The sequence below is a fragment of the Mesoplodon mirus genome (genome assembly GCF_964341445.2).
Source record: "Mesoplodon mirus genome assembly, chromosome: 4".
Lineage (NCBI taxonomy): Eukaryota > Metazoa > Chordata > Mammalia > Artiodactyla > Ziphiidae > Mesoplodon > Mesoplodon mirus.
This window is the reverse complement of record NC_138979.1, coordinates 161,582,469-161,606,244: the sequence shown is the minus strand read 5'-3', so window position 1 is coordinate 161,606,244 and position 23,776 is coordinate 161,582,469. Positions and strand designations below refer to the sequence as shown.

At 48.3% G+C, this 23,776-nt stretch overlaps 1 protein-coding gene and 1 pseudogene across 2 annotated transcripts in view; one reads left to right on the top strand and one right to left on the bottom strand.

Annotated features, from left to right (window-relative positions):
- Positions 1-23,776, bottom strand: part of FLVCR2 (FLVCR choline and putative heme transporter 2) — a 67,822-nt gene that overhangs the window by 4,552 nt on the left and 39,494 nt on the right. The window contains exons 4-9 of the mRNA XM_082618545.1: positions 15,532-15,599; positions 14,237-14,340; positions 3,618-3,728; positions 2,695-2,800; positions 2,433-2,544; positions 1,792-1,847 (exon numbers count right to left, since the gene is read on the bottom strand). Of these exons, the coding sequence (XP_082474671.1) occupies positions 1,792-1,847; positions 2,433-2,544; positions 2,695-2,800; positions 3,618-3,728; positions 14,237-14,340; positions 15,532-15,599 (557 nt within the window). The remainder of the gene's footprint in view (positions 1-1,791; positions 1,848-2,432; positions 2,545-2,694; positions 2,801-3,617; positions 3,729-14,236; positions 14,341-15,531; positions 15,600-23,776) is intronic.
- LOC309802743 (ras-related protein Rab-15-like) lies at positions 5,254-5,893 on the top strand (annotated as a pseudogene). Its single transcript has one exon. The product of its transcript is annotated as a ras-related protein Rab-15-like (transcript).

The following is a 23,776-nucleotide window of genomic DNA, read 5'->3' as shown; positions in this document are numbered from 1 at the left end:
TGCCAACATGTATTCTTAAAGCGCTAAATGTACCTCTTTCAGATAATATTTTTGCCTTAGAAAATTGGCAAAGATTTTAAAAAATGATAAATACTGGGCTTCCCTGGTGGCGCAGTGGTTGAGAGTCCGCCTGCCGATGCAGGGGACACGGGTTCGTGCCCCGGTCCGGGAAGATCCCACATGCCGCGGAGCGGCTGGGCCCGTGAGCCATGGCCGCTGAGCCTGCGCGTCCGGAGCCTGTGCTCCGCAACGGGAGAGGCCACAGCAGTGAGAGGCCCGTGTACCGCAAAAAAAAAAAGATAAATACTCAGTGTCGGCCTCATACACCGCGAAAGGAGTGAGCAGTGGTAACGCTGACAGTACCTTTCTAGAGGACAGTCTGGCAAAATACACATCAAAGCTTAAAAATGGGCATGACCACTGATCCATTTCTCAGGGAAATGCTGTGCTTAAGAACGTGTCCAAAGATTCAGCTCCAGGACAGCAATCACAGTATCGTTTATAACAACAGTCAGAAACAACCTTAATGTTCCCGAACAGGAAAACTGTTAAACAAATCATGTTTATCCATGTGCGGTCATTAGAACACTGTGCGGTCATTAAAAGTATGTTGTAAGAGACTAATGACCTGATAAAGCACTCGCAACAAGTAAAAAGGCACATAGAATAAGATTCCACTTTTGTTTAAAAAATACATACAGGGGCTTCCCTGGTGGCGCAGTGGTTGAGAGTCCGCCTGCCGATGCAGGGGACACGGGTTCGTGCCCCGGTCCGGGAGGATCCCACATGCCGCGGAGCGGCTGGGCCCGTGAGCCATGGCCGCTGAGCCTGCGCGTCTGGAGCCCGTGCTCCACACGGGAGAGGCCACAACGGTGAGGGGCCCGCGTACCGCAAAAAAAAAAAAAAAAAAGCAAAAAAACCCCATACATATATCTATATGTATATGTCATATGTGGACACAGACATGCATAAGAAAATGTAAAAAAACAGCATCTCATCTCTAGCTGATGCTATTACAAGATGACTTTAAAATTTTGTACACCTTTCTGTATTTTTTTTTACAGAATATGTATTACCTCTGTAATGAGTTTTGGGTGTTCTGTTTTTGAAGAAAACCCTACTAGGCTCTTAGAGCTGAAATTCCTTTCATCCTGGCTCAGATTTGACACTTAACACTTTGGTTAAAATACTCCCCAGCCAATTAGAGCTATGGGAAAAACTTTTCTGTTCTAGATCAAACTCCTGGTCCTCTCCCCTTCCATGACCATCAACTCCTGCTTCCTGATTTGTCCTTTTAGAGCCCTGATGGCAACCCATTGGCCCCGGTCCCTCTATCCCCATGGCGCTGCCTGGGGGGCTGTCACATGCCAAGAGGGCCACTGTCTCGAGGCCACCACCACCATGTCAGAATGGGGGGCCCCAGGTGGCTACCTTTCCTCTTCAGTCACCAACCCCAGGCTGAAAGGAGAGGACCCAGGGCCTGAGGACATGTCTCAGGATCAGGGTGGGCGGGGTGGGGAGTGCTGCTCAGCAGACTGTGACACAGTGAGGAGCTCCGGGAACCAGAGCAGGGAGGCCAGGAGAAGGGAAGGAAGCAGGAGAAGAGCCCAGACAGGGCAGCAGAAAAGCAGGGCTGAGGCAGCTCCCAAGGAAACTCTTTGTCTCCACGTGCGTGACGCCGAGTTGCTCTCACAGCCACCCGTCACTCTGGGAGCGCCCCCCACCCCTGCTGCTGCAGCCTCAGCAAAGCCGGGACCCGGATCTCAGCCCAGCAGCTCCCCACATACTCACATTCTGAGTAGTTTCTTTGTTTGCTTTCTGCCTCCGGAGATCTGCCCGAATGAATGCTGAGGTCCAGGATTGCAGAAGGAAGGGCAAAAGAGGCAGTTATCAAGCAGAGCAATGGTCACGTTCATCCACGAGAGGGAGCCCTCACTCTCCTAAGGGCCACAGGTATCCCACCTCCTTCAGATATTCCAGGGATCTGGAGGTTCAGTCAGCCTTGATAAGCCTGGGGACCACTGCTGTCCCTGACAGGCAGAAGCCAGTGATGACACTGCCCTTCATTTATAGATCCCTCATATTTGCAGGGAGTTTGCACACATGGCTCCAATCCTCACAACAATCCCCATTCTACAGATTAGGAAAGTGGGGCTCCCAGAAGTGGGTCCACTTGCCCAAGGTCAAACAGCTATGGAGGTCGGTGTCACAGTCTAGGATTCAAACAAGGGTCTTTTGGGGCCAAAACCCAAGCTCATTCCAACAAAATATGCTAATGCCTCCCCCAAAGACTTCCTAACAAGCCCTCTCGTCTGCCCCACTGCACATGAACGCCCAACTGTATGATCAATCAAGGCACTGGGTGCCAAACTGCCAACAGCCTAAACCCATGAGCAGTCAGAGCATCATGTTGTTCTGAGGCCCTGACTCACCAGTGAGGACTGCTCCAAGGGTGAGGAACACACACAGGAAGATGTTCCCAGGCATGGTTCCATAGTTGTCGATAATCTTGCCCTGGGAGATGGTGAAGATGATCCCGAATACCTGCAAAGGCACAGAGAAGCCTGGAAACAAGCAGCCAGCCAACCAGCCCACGGGGGAGCTGAGCTGCCATAATGTAGTGTCTGCACCGGACAAGCCCAGCAGGGAACAAAGAGCCATGGCTCTGGGGCCACCACGAAATGAGAGGCCTACCTGGGCAGACACGTTGAGGAGGCCAGACGACATGCCTTCTGATTCTGGGTATGTCAGCTCCACAGCAAACTCAAATCCCAGCGGGAGGAAGCCAGTCATAAAGAAGCTGAAGCCCAGATCACAGAAACAAGGTGATGGAGAACTTCCGGAACAAGGAGGAAAGGGAGCCTACCTCCTACCCTACAACTCCTTTTCCTAGTCTCTTTCTTCCCATCAAGACATGCCAGGCCCTTGAAAATCAGGCCATCCCCTACGCAGCCATTACACACACACACACACACACACACACACACACACACACACACACACACACTGCCCACAGGAAAATAAGTGGGAGGTGAAGCTGAGTAGAGACCCCTGTGGAAGAGGTACACCTTCCTACACTTTCTCATACATCAAGTCTAGAAAATTCCAGCTCTGATCTCTTACACCTGCACCACACTTCCTGCTGCTTTCACATCCACTATCTCTCTCATTCTTTCCAACAACTCCACAAGGCAGGCCACTCATCTTAAATTACAGATGAAGAAACTGAGTCTCAGAGTGATTAAGGGAGGTGCCTGTGGTCTAACAGATAGTCAACAGCAAAACTGAGATCAGGACCCACTCCTTCTGATTCCCAGCCCTGTGTGCTTTCTCTGAGCCCCTGTTGTCCCAGGCAGAGCTAATAAAGAGTCCATATATTTCCTAGCCTCCCAGAGATCTGTGAAGGACACAGTCCATCCCAACAGCACGGATGGGACTGGAAGTCCCTGGTGGGCTTTCAAAGTGTTACAAGTGAACATGACCTCTGGCCACCATTTCCACATTTCAGGAGGTCAGTGAGAAGGCAGCAGAGGGATACCTATTGCTTCCCAGGATGTTGGCAGCTCAGGAACCATGGGTGGAGCTTTCCAGTTAAGCAGGTTAGAGGTGAAACTTACCCCATTACACCAGCCGTGATGAACACTATCCACAGGTGTCCCAGGTTCAAGGTCAATGTGTAAACCACCATGCCCACCACAGTCATGATATAGACCACCAAAGTTGTCTGCCTACAAACAAGAGGCAACGAAGCTGAGTCATATACTGTGGACTTTAACAGGATCTTTCTCTCCCTCTCTCCCTCCCTTCCTTCCATTCCTTCCTTCCTTCCCTCCCTCCTTCCTTCCTCTCTCTCTCCCTCCATCCCACCTTCTATCTATTGGGCACGTACTGCGTGCCAAGCCCACTTCTGTGAGCTATTTGCTCTCATAGAATTTTCTGTCCATGAGGTTGTTGGACATCGGACCAATGATCACACTGTGGTCAGAGCTACAAAGGGTAAGACCAGGACAGTATGACGTCATCTTGAGGCACATGTGTTCTCCTGCAAAACCCTCTCAACAAGATCGCGCTGCACCTGGACTTGTCACGTCCTACCCACAAGTAAGAAGGCATAACCCTTGCCTCTCCTCCTCCCGCACTGAAAAAACAAATGGGACACACAACAGCTGTGGTCAGGCGGCAGGGGCATGCAGACGACCCCAGAAGCCCGTTCTGCTTGTCTGCTTTGCCCTCAGACCCCAGGACAATGCTGGGCAGAGCCCTGGCTGTGAGAGTCTCTGTCATCCTTGAATTCTTCCTGTTGCCACCAGCACACGTCCAGCACCGTTTTTCCTGCTGAATCTGAACTACTCTGCTCCTGACCGTGGCAACTAAGAGAGAATCTTCTCCAGCCCTGAACTAAGTCCTTGACTCCAAAGCTGAGGTGAGAAAGCCGCCCACGCCCAGTTGCATTTCCCCTTGTTGGTCCCTCAGAAGGACCCTCAGCAACGTGCTGGTTTCTGTTTCTGGCTCACCCTGCTTGTGCCCCTCCCCACACCTCTCCCCCCATGTTGCCCACTCAGGACTCTGCTGTGGCCCTGACTCCTGCACTGGGACCTGCATCCCTCTCTGTCCTACTGACTGAGGGCAGGGACTCTGCACATCCTTCTGCGCTCTGGCCACGAACGTGGGAACTCAGACTGTGAAAGCTCAAAGCCTTCACTCATCTCTGCTGAAGCCAGAAACACAGAGGGGTTGCCAGCAGGTGGGTACTGTGGTTATGTGAAACTAACACTGCATTTACTGGATGCCAGGGATTCTGCTAAGTGCTTTACATGCATTTATTATTTCATTCAACCCTTATAAAAGCCATGCAAGAAAAGTATGACTAATTTAAGAAAACTGCAATCATATCAAGGATCTTTTCTAATCACAAAACTATGAGATCAGAAATCAACTACAAAAACTGCCAAAAACACAAACACGTGGAGGCTAAACAGTTATCTACTAAACAACCATCAGGTCACCGAAGAAATCAAAGAAGAAATTTAAAAAAACACCTGGAGACAAATTAACAAAAAGCACAACAATATAAAATATATGGGACACGCTTCCTGGCACCGAGCGAGCGGCGGCGAGGCAGCGTGAGCCGGCCCCGCTTCCTTCTCGCCGCTGGCGCCGTTCTCGGGCGGGCGCTCGCCGCGATGGCCCCGGCCGAGCAGGGATGAGCCCGCCGCCCGCTGGCCCACAGCCCCCAGCCCCTCCGGCCTGGCCATGGCGAAGCAGTACGATGTGCTGTTCCGGCTGCTGCTGTTCAGGGGCTCTGGCGTAGGCAAGACCTGCCTGCTGCGCGGCTTCACCGACAAAGAGTTCCACTCCTCGCACCTCTCCACCATCGATGTCGACTTTAAGATGAAGACCATAGAGGTAGATGGCATCAAAGTGTGGATACAGATTTGGGACACAGCAGGGCAGGAGAGATAGCAGACCATCACAAAGCAGTACTATCGACGGGCCCAGGGAATATGTTTAGTCTGCGACATTAGCAGTGAGCGCTCTTACCAGCACATCACGAAGGGGGTCAGTGATGTGGATGAGAATGCACCAGAAGGTGTCCAGAAGACCCTTACAGGGAATAAGGCTGATGAAGAGCAGAAACGGCAGGTGGGAAGAGAGCAAGGGCAGCAGCTGGCTCAAGAGTATGGCATGGACTTCTATGAAGCAAGGGCCTGCACCAGCCTCAACGTTAAAGAGTCCTTCATGCGCCTGACCGAGCTGGTGCTGCAGGCCCACAGGAAGGAGCTGGAAGGTCTGCGGACACCCGCTAATGATGAGTTGGCCTTGGCGGAGCTGGAGGAGGATGAGGGCAAACCCGAGGGCCCGGAGAACTCTTCGAAAACCTGCTGGTGCTGAGCATCTTGCGTGGAGCGCCCCCGCCCCGCACAGTCCCCTCTCCCCGCAGGAGGGCTGTGGGCACACAGGGAGCCTGGGCTTTGCCCTGCTTCTCTTCGCCTTCGGGTGACCCTGTGGAATCTCGGCTGGGCTCCTCCCCCTGCCTGGCTCAGGGGAGTAGCTCCTCTGTCCTGTCCGAGCGGCCTCGCCCCCCTCCCCCCACCTTCCCCCCGGGACGGCCCCCTCCAGCCTGTTTCCCCAGCCACAGGCCTGCCTCGAGCCCCTGATGTACTACGAGCACCGCCTCACTACCCCGAGGTCCCAGGCGATGGTCCAGTCCGGAGTCAAGGCCACTGGAGGTTCCTTCTCTCTCAGTGCATCTGGTCTCCTCTCCGCTTCTCCTCACTTCTTCCCACCTCTCTTTCTGTCCCTTCCCCTCAGCTGTGTTCCTATCAAAGCCCTCCCCCCGCCCCCCACATGTCCCGTGTGGCTGCTGGTACAGCACCTTTCGATTCCTCCCTCTTTGCCGGGCCGAGGGAATGGACTCAGGCTCAGGGGCACGCCCCCTGCTCCGCTCCGGGAGAAGCCCCACCCCAATTTGTGGGAAATTCTTCCCGTCCTCTCCTCCCCACCGCCCCTTCTTGTGCCATGGGCCTGCCTCCCCGGTGACCAGGGAAAGAGGAGAGGAAGGAAAGCCCAAACTGGTGGTCCCCACGCCTGGGGCTGTCCTACCCCCCGTCCCCAGCTTCCACTGCACTTGGCTGCCTGCCCTCCTGCCTCTTGGGGGAACTGAGCTTCAGAGTAGAAAAAAAATGATGAGGGGTGGCAGGGATAAGAAGTAACCTCCATTCTCTACCTGCCCTGCAGTGTGTACACTATTTCTCCCTGCCCCCGGGTTCCTGAATTTAAAGATGTGGACCAAGGCCTGAGGGTACTGCAGGGGCAAGGAGAGCCCTGGGGCCAACCACACACTCCAGGAAGGGGAGTGTTTGGAAATGAAGGGCCAGCTCCTATATATCAGGTTAAGAGCCGGGACAGCAGTTTGCAAACCAGAGGGGAATTCAGCAGCAGCAGGGATTCCTGGGCCTCATCTTCCATTTCTTCTTCTTTTTTTTTTTAACATCTTATTGGAGTATAATTGCTTTACAATGGTGTGTTAGTTTCTGCTTTATAACAAAGTAAATCAGCTATACATATACATATATCCCCATATCTCTTCCTTCTTGCGTCTCCCTCCCTCCCACCCCTCTAGGTTGTCACAAAGCACTGAGCTTATCTCCCTGTGCTATGTGGCTGCTTCCCACTAGCTATCGGTTTTACATTTGGTAGTGTATATATGTCCATGCCACTCTCTCACTTTGTCACAGCTTACCCTTCCCCTTCCCTGTGTCCTCAAGTCCATTCTCTAGTAGGTCTGCATCTTTATTCCCATCCAATCCTGTCCCTAGGTTCTTCATGACCATCTTTTTTTTTTTTTAGATTCCGTATATATGTGTTAGCATACAGTATTTGTTTTTTTCTTTCTGACTTACTTCACTCTGTATGACAGACTCTAGGTCCATCCACCTCACTACAAACAACTCAATTTCGTTTCTTTTTATGGCTGAGTAATATTCCATTGTATATATGTGCCACATCTTCTTTATCCATTCATCTGTCAGTGGACACTTAGGTTGCTTCCATGTCCTAGCTATTGTAAATAGAGCTGCAATGAACATAGTGGTACATGACTCTTTTTGAATTATGGTTTTCTCAGGGTATATGCCCAGTAGTGGGATTGCTGGGTCTGATGGTAGTTCTACTACAGCTAATCAATGAATTTGGTAAAGTAGCAGGATACAAAATTAATGCACATAAGTCTCTTGCATTCCTATACACTAATGATGAAAAATCTGAAAGAGAAATTAAGGAAACACTCCCACTTACCATTGCACCAAAAAGAATAAAATACCTAGGAATAAACCTACCTAAGGAGACAAAAGACCTGTATGCAGAAAACTATAAGACACTGATGAAAGAAATTAAAGATGTTACAGACAGAAAGATATACCATGTTCTTGGATTGGAAGAATCCACATTGTGAAAATGACTATACTACCCAAAGCAATCTACAGATTCAACACAATCCCTACCAAACTACCACTGGTATTCTTCACAGAACTAGAACAAAAAATTTCACAATCTGTATGGAAACACAAAAGACCCCGAATAGCCAAAGCAATCTTCCATTTCTTATGTAAGATGGGCATCTCCCCACCACCCCGGCAGGTGAGAGCTGACAGAACCATGCTGGTGGTCTTTCACTGAGCCCAGCCTTCAGCTCTCAAGGCTTTCCCAAGACCCAAAGTTTGTGGGAGAAGGGCAGGGAGCTCATGGGCAGAAAGCAGGTAAGCCCTGGGTAGGAATGCTTGGTGCTGTTCCTTTCAGCTTTCAAGACCAAGTGCTCATCTTATTCCTCTAGCTCCTGACTCAGAGGCTTGAGGGTTTGCCAACTGCACTGTGGCTACAGGTGGAGGGAAGCGGACTCCCTCCTCCAGGGCCCTTTGTTTCAGGAAGAAGTTTCTTTAACCCCATATGGTCCAAGAATAGTTTGCAGGAGACCCTTTAAGGAAGGAACAAGTCAGTTACCAGCCCTAGTAGGGTTCCTCCCCACCTTCCCAAGATGGGAGAAGCCTAGGGAGGAGGATCACTCTTAAGCTGCATTGCATGGCTGGCAATGGAGTGAAAACAAAACTGGGCATCGAACACTCACTAATTAAAAACTAAAATCCAGGACACACACATGTGAAGAATTAAGAGCCCCACTTCCTTACTCCTCTGAAAAAAAGGGTGGGGGATGAAATCACCAAACCTTTTCTTCTAACTCGTATCAAATCAGGAGAGAGCAGGAGAGGGTAGCTCAGGATGAAGGAATGGGGGATGAGTTATCATAGTGGAAGGAAAAGGAAGGCAGGAATAGTTACAAATCGTCGGCTAATGAGAAATGTAAAGAGCTGACTCTTTAGGATGAAGTCATGACCACAGCTGAGGATGTTTCCTTGAGGACTAACTCCTCAGGTGTTAAAATATGAAGCATCACTCTGGGGTGGGGAGGTCAGCAGTGCCAACCCTCAGTGTGCCCTCAGCCAGGGACTCGAGGGAGGGGAAGTTATACTGGCCATTGGCTCCAACCTGTGGTCAGTGTCGCTGCTTTCCCTGAAGATCTGGCCGAGCACCATTGCCTTTCTCTCCTAGCCCCCTCAGGGAAGAGGGACTATATTTTTACTGCACCCTAGGGGTTCTGGAAGGGAAAACTTGGGGTTAGGATTCTATGGCCTGAGAAGCCCCATCCATAAGGGCCACAGCTGGGGAGAAGTATGGGGCAGGAGAGGGGTTGGGATTTTAGGGTGCAGCTATGCTCATGAGGTACCAGAGTCAGCCTCTCACCCCTAAACTTCTCCAGTCCCAGAGGTAGCCTGGGACCTGGCCTTAGACTGTTGAACACGTGAGACTGCCTGTTGACTCCTCACCAACTTTGCATCTGTTTTCTTGAGACTCAGCACAGCCCAGGCACCCCACCTGCTCCTGAGCCCCACCATCTCCCTGTGAACTTTGTGTGCTGTGTCTTGGGTCCAGGATATGAATTGTGAGCAGGGTTCATCTATTTTAAACACAGATGTTTACAAAATAAAGAATATTTCAAGTCAAAAACATAAGTTAATTAATTAAATAAATAATAAAATATATGGGACACAGGAAAAGCAGTTCTAAGAAGCAAGTTTATAGTGACACAAGCCTGTCTCAGGAAACAAACAAACAAAAATCTCAAATAAACAACCTAATCCAAGGCAATCAGCAGATTCAATGCAATTCCTATCAAAACACTAATGAAATTTTTCACAGAATTAGAACAAATAATTCTAAAATTTGTATGGAAATACAAAAGACCCCAAATAGCCAAAACAATCTTGAGGAAGTAGAACAAAACTAGAGGTATCAGTTTGCCCAGAGATTTCAAACTATACTACAAAGCTATAGTAATCAAAACAGTATGGTACTGGCACAAAACAGACACACAGATCAATGGAACTGAATAGCAATTCAAAAATGAACCCACATTTATGTGAGCAATTAACCTATGATAAAGGAGGCAAGAACATACAATGGGGAAAAGACAGACTCTTCAATAAATAGTGTTGGGAAAACTGGATGGCTATGAATCAAAACTCAACTACTCTCTCACACCATGCAGAAAAATAAAGTCAAAATGGATTAGACTTAAATTTAATATAAGAACTGAAACCACAAAAATTCTAGAAGAAAATATAGGCAGTATACTGTTTGACATCAGTCTTAGTAATTTTTTTTTGATATATCTACTCAGGCAAGGGAAACAGGAGCAAAAAACAAACAAATGGGACTACATCAAACTAAAAAGCTTTTGCACAGCAAAGGAAACTATCAACAAAATTAAAAGGCCAGCTATTGAATGGGAGAAGACATCTGATAAGGGGTTAATATCCAAGATATACAAGGAACTAATACAACTCACCATCAAAAAACAAACAACCCAATTAAAAAGGGGGCAGAGGATCTGAATAGACATTTTCCCAAAGAAGACATACAGACGGCCAACAAGTACATGAAAAAGGGAACCCTCGTGAACTGCTGGTGGGAATATAAATTGGTGCAGCCACTGTGGAAAACAGTACGGCGATTCCTCAGAAAAATTTTAAAATAGAACACCCAGATGATCGAGCAATTTCACTCCTGAGCATTTATCCCAAGAAAATGAAAACACGAATTCAAAAAGATATATGTACTACCCCTATATTCACTGCAGCATTATGTACAATAGCCAAGATATGGAAGCAACCTAAGTGCCCATCAACAGACAAATGGATATAGAAGGTGTGGTACATATACATATATTTCAGCCATAAAAAAGAATGAAATCTTGCCATTTGCAACGACATGTATGGACCTAGATGATATTACGCTAAGTGAAATAATTTAGACAGAGAAAGACAAATATTATATAATATCATTCATATGTGGAATCTAAAAAGCAAAACAAATGAACAAACAAAACAGAAACAGAGTCACAGATACAGAGAACAAACACATGGTTGCCAGAGGGCAGGGAAAGGGGGAGAGGAAAGAAACAAGTGAGAGAGATTAAGAGGTACAAACTTTCAGTTAGAAAATAAATGAGTCAAAGGAATGAAATGTATGGTGTGGGGAATACAGTCAATAACTATGTAATCTCTTTGTATGGTGACAGATCCAAATTAGATTTATCTTGGGGATCATTTTGAAATGTATAGAAACATCAAATCACTATGTTGTGTACAGGAACTAACATAGTGTAGTAGGTCAATAATACTTGAAACACAAACAAGCATGCAAACTCATAGAAAAAGAGACCAGATTTGTGGTTACCAGAGATGGGGATGGGGTAGGCGGATGGAGAATTGGACGAAAGCAGTCAAAATGTACAAACTTCCAGTTATAAGACAAGTAAGTACTAGGGATGTAATGTACAATATAATAAATATAATGAACACTGCTATATGTTATACACACAAGTTGTGAGATTAAATCCTAAGGGTCCTCAGCATGAAATTTTTTTCTATTTCTTTTATTTTGTATCTATATATGATGATGGATGTTCACTAAACTTATTGTGACAATCATTTCATGATGTATGTAAATCAAATCATTATGCTGTATACCTCAAACTTATACAATGCTGTGTGTCAATTATGTCTCAACAAAACTGGTAGGAAAAAAAGAGATGTATGACTCTCCCTAATATGACAAATGAGGAAACTGAGCTCAGACCAGTCAAGTTACTTGTCCAAAGTCACCTGCCCAGGAAGTGCACAGCTAAGATTCGAACCCAGAGGTGGGATTTGAAACCTGTGCTCCCTCTACTCCCACACACAGGAACACTAACACAGGATGGGGCTGCATCTTTGGAAAAGACCAACAGCCTCTGAAGGACGCCCTTCCCGCCTGGGTCCTCAAAGCAGCTGCTGAGGGCAGAGGAGCTTCATCCCTCCTCCCCCTGCTCCCCACATCCAGTCCCTCCCCCTCTGCAGAACCCAACTCCATGGACACCCATCTCCCTCACTGACCCCACAAGCTCATCTTTCCCATATTTGTTTACATATAGCTTCTTCTTAAACCACTAGCCTGTCTACAAAACTGTAGTCTCAGCCAGAGATAAAGGGACCTGACCATCCAATTTCCAGCCTCCAAACCAAACAGGACAAATCTGGGAGGCTCAGGGAAAAGGGAACTGGTACCAAAATGACCAGATGATGGAGCTCTCTCACCCTTTCTCTGCCTAAGTAGTAGAGCAGGGAGAAGACTGTCCCATGCTGACTGCAGGATGCAGACATCAAGTGACACTAGGAACTGGTGGCAGCATTCTGCAGTGTCCTCCCCAGCCCTTTTACTGTATTTTCACCATATTTTCTAGTTCACCAGAATCATCTGGCTGCCCACATCCCCACCCAGGCAACATTCCAATCTGTCCCTTCTCCTGCCACACAGCAAGCCCAGAAAAGGGGACGCTGCTGTGCCCTGGTTCAGGAGTGGCCAGTCCTCACTACCCAAAGCAAATAACTGACATATGGCAAAGACGAGGCGGCAGCCCAGCTCCACCAGCAGTGATTAAGCCCAGCTGGGCTCCTCGTCGTGTCCAGCCAGGCAGCCACATCCCCAGGGTTAGCCTTTGACAAAGGCAGACAGAGAGAGCCCTGGTCTGACCAGAGCCTCACAGAAGCGGATCTGTGTGACACAGAACAGGTCTGCACTGTCTGTTGCCTCTAGACACTGGGAACTTTGGAGGCTTTGACAAAGCAGCCCAGAATGTTGATCTGCCCCAGAGCAGGACAACCCTGGCCTGGCAGCTGCCCTACTGGCCAGCATTAACTGAGTGCCCAGTGCATGCAGAGCACAGGAAAGACACAAGTTGGGCCTCTGTTTCCAGAGCATTTTCCTCAAGGCTGGCTACTGAATTGAGGCATCCAGGTTGATTTATTTTTTTAACATTGTTATTGGAGTATAATTGCTTTACAATGGTGTGTTAGTTTCTGCTTTATAACAAAGTGAATCAGTTATACATATACATATGTCCCCCTATCTCTTCCCTCTTGCATCTCCTTCCCTCCCACCCTCCCTATCCCACCCCTCTAGGTGGTCACAAACACCTAGCTGATCTCCCTGTGCTATGCGGCTGCTTCCCACTAGCTATCTATTTTATGTTTGGTAGTGTATATGTGTCCATGCCACTCTCTCACTTTGTCACAGCTTACCCTTCCCCCTCCCCATATCCTCAAGTCCATTCTCTAGTACGTCTGTGTCTTTATTACCGTCTTACCCCTAGGTTCTTCATGACCTTTTTTTTTCCCTTAGATTCCATATATATGTGTTAGCATACGGTATTTGTTTTTCTCTTTCTGACTTACTTCACTCTGTATGACAGACTCTAGGTCCATCCACCTCACTACAAATATCTCAATTTCATTTCTTTTTATGGCTGAGTAATATTCCATTGTATATATGTGCCGCATCTTCTTTATCCATTCATCTGATGATGGACACTTAGGTTGCTTCCATGTCCTGGCTATTGTAAATAGAGCTGCAATGAACATAGTGGTACGTGACTCTTTTTGAATTATGGTTTTCCCAGGGTATATGCCCAGTAGTGGGATTGCTGGGTCGTATGATAGTTCTATTTTTAGTTTTTTTTTATAAACGCAGATTCCCCTACTGAATTGGCATCCATGAGGGTGGGGCCCAGGAATCTGTACTTTTAGTAAGCGTCCTGGATTAGCCTGACATCCACTAAAATCTTCGTGGCTCTTAGAAACGCACTGGGCAATCAGGACTAAAGCATGTCATAATACTTACCAATGAAGTGGAAGCAATTGCAAGATAACACACTGTAAATTGTTGGAAGAACAGAGCACCTTGGTTAACCCCATGGGGTCCACGAGGGAGCTATGGCAACAGGGCAGGGGAACCACCTCCTCATCCCCACTCTGTGGAGTTTCCACAAACTGTCCAACTGTTGATGCTTTTCCACATTTATTTTCTCCTTCCTCTGCTCCTTCCACAAGCTACTTGGGGGATGGAACTCTGACAGGCCTCATGTCTCCTATCTCTAATCTTCCTACGATCCCCACAGGGCAGGCATTGCTTCCCTCATTTTATAAATGGGGAAACTGAGGCTCAGAGAAGATACATTTGAACTCCCTGCTTGGCCACTCGGACCCCCAGCTGCCACACTCACATCTTTGGAGCCGTGTTGCTAATGAATATGTTATTTCGAGACAGGGGTCCCCGATTCAGTCCAAGAGGAAGAGTCACTTACTTGTAGGTTTTGGTCCTATCCAGCCAGATGCCTGAGATCATAGCCCCAAGCATTCCTGCAACCACGATGGTCAGGCCGATTCTTCCAGCATTTAATTCTTCACCCTGGGGAAACCACAGCCCCAGTGATTGCTCAGTGATGGGACAAGATATCTGACAGGGCGCAGTCAGCAGAAGGCAAAGGGGCAAAGGCAAGTAACTCCGGCTTCATTAGAGCCAATTCTCAGAAATTCTCAGGACAAGATGGCCTGTAAGAAGCTGCCAGTGGAGAGAGAATCCTAGAATAATTGCTCCTCCCAACATAATATAACCCTGGATGTGTGTGCATGATACTGGATGCTAGGGTGAACCAAATTCTGTCCTTAGAAACCACTTTTAGATGGATTTTTTAAAATGTAATCCTTATAGCAAACCTTTACCCTTATTCCCATTTCACAGATGGAAAAACTGAATTATGTATATCCAAACATTCCATACTTAGGTTTTTTCAGTTATCACTGTTGAAGAGATAGGAAGATAATAATTATATATTTTTGAGCATTTATTCAAAGCCAGATACCATGCTGATGATTTTATATCATCATCTCATTTAATTTTCCTAATTCCCCACTAGAAGCTTAATCAATATTCTCCATTTTACAGATGAAGACACTGAGGCACAGTGAAATTAACCTACTAGCCCAAGGTGATGAGGCCTTTATTAAGAGCAGAGGCAGGATTTGAACTCAGACCTGTCAACCTGCAACACTGGAACGCTCAGCCACAGTGGCTCACCCCTCCCACAAGCGTGAGACCCTCAACCCTTCAAAAGAGGGCTGGACCCGGGATCCCGACTCCAGGGTACTCAGTGTCCCACTCCCAGTATCCAGCCCTCGCTGGCTCTGAAAACATTTAAAACATGCTTTCTGCTGAGTAAATAAGACCTTAAAATTAAACCTTGCCCACATTTCACAACTTAATTTATTTCCTATGTGATTCTATTGTATATATGTTTACCTACTGTGTTGCCAGGCACCATGCTTTACATATATAAACCTTATTATTTACTTTCTAATCCTAAAATCAATCTTTCAGTAAGTAATTAGACTTCCTTTACAGAAAAGAGAATGAGAGCTCAAAGACACTAACCAGCTTATTACACAGCTGAGGACCCCCGGAGCTGGGGCTGAGACCCAGGGCTGCCTCCCTCCAAATCTCAGAAGCCCACAGCATACCACGCTGCCACCCCAGCTCCTGCCCAAACAGACTAGAAACCTCCTTCTCTCAGGGCCCAGCAAGCTCAGGGAACACCCTTACCGGGTAATGCAAGAGCACCATGCGATTCAGCAGAGTGGACAAGGAATAAAAAGCACCAGCATTCAGACCTGAAGGAGGGAGGGAGAAACACAGCATTAGGGTCATTCTCCTGTTGGGGCCATTGCTGGCTTCTCCCCACAGTGGTGAGGGAGGTCAGAAATCCTCAGCCTTGTTGCCACTGGAGGTAGTGTTTCAAAGAAGAAATACTCCAAACAACTGAAACTAACCATTTGAACCTCTTCTTAGCCACACACAACACTGCCCTCTCATCCCTTTATCCCTGTCCTGGAAACACAGGCTCCAGAAAGTATTACTCCCAGGTCAGAGCCATCTACATTCCTCTTAAGCGCTGGCCTGACCTAAGGGGCCAGCAGAAGTACTGGACCCCTTCCACCTCCTCCTGATGACCTGTCCCCCCTCACCAGAATGCTCCAGACCTCTGACCCCTGACAACACTCCCTCTGCAGGTAGATTCTCACCTCTTTCCACATCCCTCCAACTTTTTTCTCAGATTCAACATCACACAAAATCTTATATTCAAAACCATAAAGGACCCTAAAGAGCATTTAGTTGACTCTCCTAATTTATCGATTCATCCAAGAAATAAATGGAGCACCTAGCATATACTGTACGAATCTGTGTCCTTAGAAGATGAGGTTATTTGTCAAAAGCCATACAGTGACTTAGTGACTAAGATGAGACTGAAACTGATCCAGAGGAGAAGGGCATTCTGCCCTCCCTTCATAATGATGGTGATGGTGATGGTGGTGATAATGGTGGTGATGGTGCTGGTGGTAGTGGTGATGGTGGTGATGATGGTGATGGTGGTAGTGGTGATGGTGGTAGTGGTGATGGTGGCGATGATGGTGGTGACGGTCCTGGTGGTAATGGTGATGGTGATGATGGTGCTGGTGGTAACTGTGCTGGTGGTGATGATGGTGCTGGTGGTAATTGTGCTGGTGGTGATGATGGTGATGATGGTGCTGGTGGTAGTGGTGATGGTGGTGATGATGGTAGTGATGGTGGTGATGATGGTGGTGATGGTGGTGATGATGGTAGTGATGGTGGTGATGATGGTGGTGATGGTGGCAGTGGTGATGGTGGCGATGATGGTGGTGATGGTGGCAGTGGTGATGGTGGCGATGATGGTGGTGATGGTGGCAGTGGTGATGGTGGCGATGATGGTGGTGATGGTGGCAGTGGTGATGGTGGCGATGATGGTGGTGATGGTGGCAGTGGTGATGGTGGCGATGATGGTGGTGATGGTGGCAGTGGTGATGGTGGCGATGGTGGCAGTGGTGATGGTGGCGATGATGGTGGTGATGATGGTAGTGATGGTGGTGATGATGGTGGTGATGGTGGTGATGATGGTGGTGATGGTGGCAGTGGTGATGGTGGCGATGATGGTGGTGATGGTGGCAGTGGTGATGGTGGCGATGATGGTGGTGATGGTGGCAGTGGTGATGGTGGCGATGATGGTGGTGATGGTGGCAGTGGTGATGGTGGCGATGATGGTGGTGATGGTGGCAGTGGTGATGGTGGCGATGATGGTGGTGATGGTGGCAGTGGTGATGGTGGCGATGGTGGCAGTGGTGATGGTGGCGATGATGGTGGCGATGGTGGCAGTGGTGATGGTGGCGATGATGGTGGCGATGGTGGCAGTGGTGATGGTGGCGATGATGGTGGCGATGGTGGCAGTGGTGATGGTGGCGATGATGGTGGCGATGGTGGCAGTGGTGATGGTGGCGATGATGGTGGTGATGGTGGCAGTGGTGATGGTGGCGATGATGGTGGTGATGGTGGCAGTGGTGATGGTGGCGATGATGGTGGTGATGGTGGCAGTGGTGATGGTGGCGATGATGGTGGTGATGGTGGCAGTGGTGATGGTGGCGATGATGGTGGTGATGGTGGCAGTGGTGATGGTGGCGATGATGGTGGTGATGGTGGCAGTGGTGATGGTGGCGATGATGGTGGTGATGATGGTAGTGATGGTGGCCGTGGTGATGGTGGTGATGATGATGGTAGTGATGGTGGCAGTGGTGATGGTGGCGATGATGGTGGTGATGGTGGCAGTGGTGATGGTGGCGATGATGGTGGTGATGGTGGCAGTGGTGATGGTGGCGATGATGGTGGTGATGGTGGCAGTGGTGATGGTGGCGATGGTGGTGATGGTGGCAGTGGTGATGGTGGCGATGATGGTGGTGATGGTGGCAGTGGTGATGGTGGCGATGATGGTGGTGATGGTGGCAGTGGTGATGGTGGCGATGATGGTGGTGATGGTGGCAGTGGTGATGGTGGCGATGATGGTGGTGATGGTGGCAGTGGTGATGGTGGCGATGATGGTGGTGATGGTGGCAGTGGTGATGGTGGCGATGATGGTGGTGATGGTGGCAGTGGTGATGGTGGCGATGATGGTGGTGATGGTGGCAGTGGTGATGGTGGCGATGATGGTGGTGATGGTGGCAGTGGTGATGGTGGCGATGATGGTGGTGATGGTGGCAGTGGTGATGGTGGCGATGATGGTGGTGATGGTGGCAGTGGTGATGGTGGCGATGATGGTGGTGATGGTGGCAGTGGTGATGGTGGCGATGATGGTGGTGATGGTGGCAGTGGTGATGGTGGCGATGATGGTGGTGATGGTGGCAGTGGTGATGGTGGCGATGATGGTGGTGATGGTGGCAGTGGTGATGGTGGTGGTGATGGCAGTAGAATACACTTATGTACTAGGCACCTTACAATCTAAACACCTTGCAATCCTCATAACAATCCTAGAAAGTAGCTAATATTCTCATTCCCATTTTGTAGGTAAGAAAAATGCACACAGATTTTAAAAACAAATACAGAGGTCACTCTGGAAGGCCCACCAGGAGTCTTTTTAATTTTAACTAGTTTTGAGGCTCACACAACTACCACTGGCACACCTGGCATTAGGTCCACTTAGCAGCATGTAAGAGAGGACACAGTTCATAGACAGGGCGGCCGCAGGAGCTCCTCTCCACTGGAGCCAGTCCATAGAGCCATTCAGAAGCTATTCTCTTTTGCCCCCGAGTTGACAGCTCAGTGCAGAGAAAGGTGGGTATGGCACCCACCCTGGCTCAACCCCTCCCAGGAGCCACTATTGCTTGTGACTCATCCACAGGCATAACTACCAGGATCTCCATAAAGGACAGGCCAGTGGAAAGAGTCACTGTGCTCAGAGAAGCACAAAGAATGGCTTCCCAACAGGGGTAAGAAGTCCACTTGCAGTCATTTATATCACAATAGGTCATTCTTATCAGAAGCAATGTTGCCTAAATGCAGCTGACTTACTCCCTTTGTCAGGTTCCCAGAGGAATGAGATACAAAGTTAAGTGAAGGTCAAATTCTCCTGCAAAATGGGGACGGGAGATTGGTTTGCCCTTCCCACCATCACACGGGTAGTAAGAGGCAGGGTTCGATTCAAACCCAGACTATGGACTCTAGGTCCTCCATCTTAAACCGCTGATTTCATATCCTTACAGATCTGATCCTCAGTGATTTCCCCAGCTCAGGTTACTGGCAATTTCGTGCCCCAGCCTCTCCCAGCAGGTCACCTCAGGGATGCAACAAGGTTGAGCTCAATGCCACCTGCTGAGGGGCACAGGGCCAACAGTCAGTCGGCAAACCCAGAAGTGTCACCAAATGTGACTGCAACGGCCACACTCATGGTCAGGAGGACTCTGAGACTCTCGGCAACTTCTCACCCAACAAGCATACCGGCCGCACCTTCATACCACACACCCAGCCACTAGAAATTCCATTCCTGGGTCAAGACAGCCCACAAGGAGACACATTCCTGAAATGGGGGCGGGTGTGGGGAAGAAGCAGTGCAGGGAGGAGGATGAACTCAGCCCCCTTCCTGCCCCTCAGCCTAACGGGGCCAGGCGCCAGGGCGTACACGAGGTCAAGCTCAGCTTGTGCCCACCTGGAATGAACAAGGGGGCAGAATCCTCAGGAAACTGCGAAATTATCCAGGAGGACTGTGCGAAAAAAACCCCACTTCAAACACCAGCACTTTCCTGACCCTGAAAAACGTGGAGAGAAACAGTCCTGATCAGGCTAACCCAGGCTATTGAGGCTGAGCAGCTTTGTGAGGCTTAAAGGTTTAGAGAAATCACTTCCAGATCAGCATCGCTGGCAGCTTGTGAGAAATGCAAATCCTGACCCCACGCAGACCTCCTGCTGTAGACACTGGGAGTGGGGTTCCTCAGGCAATCTGTGTTTGAACAAGCCCTCCAGGTAATTCTGATAAGCCTCAAAGTTTGAGACCTACTGGCTCTGCTAGACTAGTTTGGTTTACCAATAACCATCCCCTGCTCCCAGCCAGACAGGAATCAGGGCTAAGGTAGGGAGGATGTGGAGGGGGCAGGGGTTCGCCCTGGAAGGCTACCATTCTTTCCAATTCTTTCTACAGGCCAACCTTAAAGGAATTAGAAATTCTGACTCTCTCTTGAATCTAGATGTCCCTCCCATATTGCCAAAGGTTGCCAGACACAGTTAAACGGCACAAGTCCACTCCACTGCCCAAACCAAAGGGTCCGGTGTCCACACTGAAGGGCAGGAATGAAATGTGTGCCCTGCCCTGTGCATAAGTACCTCTTACAGGAAGGCAGTGACTGTGTTATATTCGGGTATGATTATCCCCAGCAAGGTAAGCCTGCCAGGTGAGGAAATGTGATGGCCCCTGAAAGGCCTGGTCACCCCTGGTATCAGCCACCTGGGAGGAGTGCAGGTCACTGAGGGGGTGAGCTTTAGGAAGGCAGAAGGGACTGACTTGTCATGACTCTGAGTTTCTCTCCTGTGTCAAGACTAATTTTTTTCAAAGGGTGGTGGCATTTAGAAACCACTGGCATAGTAAGCCTCAGAGTCTAAAAACGCAGATTCCTGGGCTGCACCCTGGACCAACTAAATCTGATTCCCCTGGATTGGGGCTAGGAATCCGCATTTTAACAACAACACAACAAAAACCCTTGGCATTTCTTAAACTTGGGGATAAATGGCCTTGGGCATAGGAAGATCACAGACCAGCCCCAGGCCCTCAGAGGCTGGGGTTAACATGGAGGCAGCTGGGATGGGAAGGGGCTTCAAGAGAATCACCCATAGCACACCTACTTTAGAGGTTCTCAACCCTGCTGCAAACCAGAATCTCCAGGAATGCTTGTGAAAAGCAGATTCCCAGGCCCAGACCAGACTATCTGAATTTGACTTTCCAGAAGAGAGGTAGGAATTGAGGCACACACCACCCAGCACCCCAGGGGACTCTATCATCAGGCCGGCGTGGGAAACACTGATCCCAGATCCCATCTCTGGGTTCTGGTTACTCTGTGTTAATTTCCCTTTTGTCCTTCCTGAACTTGTAGGAAACCCTCTTTTTAAAGGGCCAGCCTGACCTCGGCAAAGCTCCAGGGAATCCCGGAAGGACCTTATACCCACCCTGAAGCCAGCATCTTGAAGGGGCACAAAGCCCCTGCCGAGGCCCAGGTCGGGCGGTGTAAAGCCCTTGAGAGCCCCAAGGAAAGGTGTCCTCAGGACACATGCTGAGGCTCTGAATTCAGATGCCCAACACTGCACAGATTCTTCAGAAGCATAGCTGGAGGCAAGGCTGGGGGATGACAGGGAAGAGCAATCCCTTGGAGGACACTTCTCCAGCAGAGGAGCCTTTCACCAGTCTGTTTACCAGGGCAGTCGTTAGCCATCAATGCAAAGACGTTAGGGAAGCCATGTGAAAGCAAGGCCTGGAGATCCGAGGGGGAGCCAAAGAAAGGTTCTTACTTCACCCCACCCCACACCCACGGCTGACGCTCACCACAAGACCTGCCCAGCCCCAGGCTCTGGTGGACCCACGGAGAATCTGCTTCCAGCCCTGTGTCTTCCTGCAGTGCCATGTTAGAATAAGGAGGGTATTTTGTTAGAGGAGGTGGTAGTTTCTCATTCCTGTGATACTTCAGCAACATCAAGCACAAACCCAGCCTCTGCACCTCCTCCCCTCTAAACTGGGCTGCTAGATTTAGGAAAAAACAAACAGCACACCCAATTAAATTTGAATTTCAGCATAAGAATGCTTCAAATAGTTGTGGGACATGTTTATACTAAAAAAGAATTTGTTGTGGATCTGAAATTCCAACTTAGCCGGAAGGCCCTTAATTTATGTCTGAAACCTACCTCTAAGAGTGTGGCCAGAAGCCCGTGGGGAAAAGGCAGTGGCACTGGAATTCCTCCAAAGCCTTTACTGTATCACCGCACCTTAGCTCGGGGCAGCTGACTCAGCAGCTTGGAGAAGCACTTGGAAAGTCACTACCAGTACAATACTGGACATCCCGCCAGCTGCACGAGAGCTACTCCCTACGTGTCGAAATCTAGTTCATTCAAAAAACAAAAAGACTGTAGGAAATGGGCAAGTTTCCCAACGCAACAGCATTGTGGCTGCACGCAGTGTTTTGATCCACAATTACTTTAAAAGCTTTCATTTCCATCCAGGGAACTCCAGTGGGAAGCAAATGTTCTTACTCTTTTCTGAGGGGTGGTTCTTAGAGAGACACACGATGAGCACAGGGTGGGTGAAGGTGGTACACTCAGTAATTAGCAGAGCTGACACTTAAACTTAGACCTTATATTCCTTACGTACCAACTCTGAACTCACTGGTCCCCCAGTCAAGGCTCTTACTCCAAAACATGTCCACCCAAATCCAGCAAATACATCCATGAAACACTATCAACTGCTTGATTCCCAACTACATGCTCTTAAGTGTTTATAATTCAGAGGAAAATAGGAACATCATATGTACTATATAATGTACATATGCACTATATGGTTATATGTGTGTACATATAAACTGTGAACCATTTCCCTCTTCAAAACTCAACCTGAAACTGCATGGAAGGTGGGAGGCATTCTGGGAGGTCTCAAAGAATTTAGTTGAATTTATAGAGGGTTTTTTTGGTTGTGTGGGCATTTTTAATCTGGAGCAAAGATAGTGGGAGAAGAAAGCAGGGATTCTCAGGTGGACTGAGTGCCTTTACATGACCTGTAACCCTTAGAGAGACGCACTACGGATGAAACCTCACCATCCCCAAGTCCCAAAGATGGCCGGTCAGTGTAGGTAGGTCCTGCTTCTAAACCCCAGAACTCCAGACCCTCATCTCAGAAGAAAGGCCATTGGTCTGAGGACTGAATCTGAGGAAGGACATACACCACTACCACCCCTGCTAGATAGACCCAGAGGCTATTCCGTTGAGTGAGGTTGAAAACAGACCCCTGGCTCTGTCTCCAAGAGGCTCCTTTCTGCACGGGAAGGCAAAATGGTGCGGTGGTTAGGAAGATAGGCTTTGATCTCAGACAGACAGAAGTTTATATCTAAGCTCTATTGCTTGCTAGCTGTCTAATTATGGACAAGGAGCTCAATCAGAGCCTCAGTTTTTTTAGGTATAAAATGGAGCAGTTGAACACCTAGTTCATGGGTTCCTTTTGAAGATTAAATGAGATAATGCATATAAAGCACTTCACATGGTGCCTGACACACAGTAAAGGCTCAATAACATGTTTTCCCAAATCTGTGATTCAGCCTAAGAATCATTTCCTTGTTGGCAAAGATCCTTGTCACCAAGTCCAACTCTCTACCACAAAAATAAGGCTTGTGGTTCTCTGACTATAATGAAATGTGTACAAACAACCAGATTAGTTTAACTCCTCACTGGGATCACCTCAGGCCTTTGAGAAAAATGTTAATAAATTCTATCTATACACAACATAGTCAAATGCTTCCAGAGGCACAGAAGTGAACTGTTTTTCTAGTTTAGCACCGTCTCAATTTAATGGCAATTTACTTCCACCCTGTTTCTCTCTCCTCTTCTTCTGGGACTCCTGTTAGGCATGTGTTGGTATGCTTGATGGTTTCCCACAGGTCTATGAGGATCTGCTCATTTTTCTTCTTTCTTTTTTCTTTCTGTTCCCCCGACAGGATAATTGCATTTGACCTATCTTCAAGTTAACTGATTCTTTTTTCTGCCAGCTCAAATCTAGTGTTGAGTCTTCTAGTGAGTTTTTCATTTCAGTTATTGTATTTTCAACTCCAGAATTTATATTTGGTTCTTTTTGATTTGTCTTTCTTGATATTCTCTATTTGGTGAGACATCATTCTCTACTTTTCTTTCATTCTTTACACATTGGTTTCCTTTAGTTCTTGAATATATTTATAATAGCTGAGCTACTATCTTTTTCTGTTACATC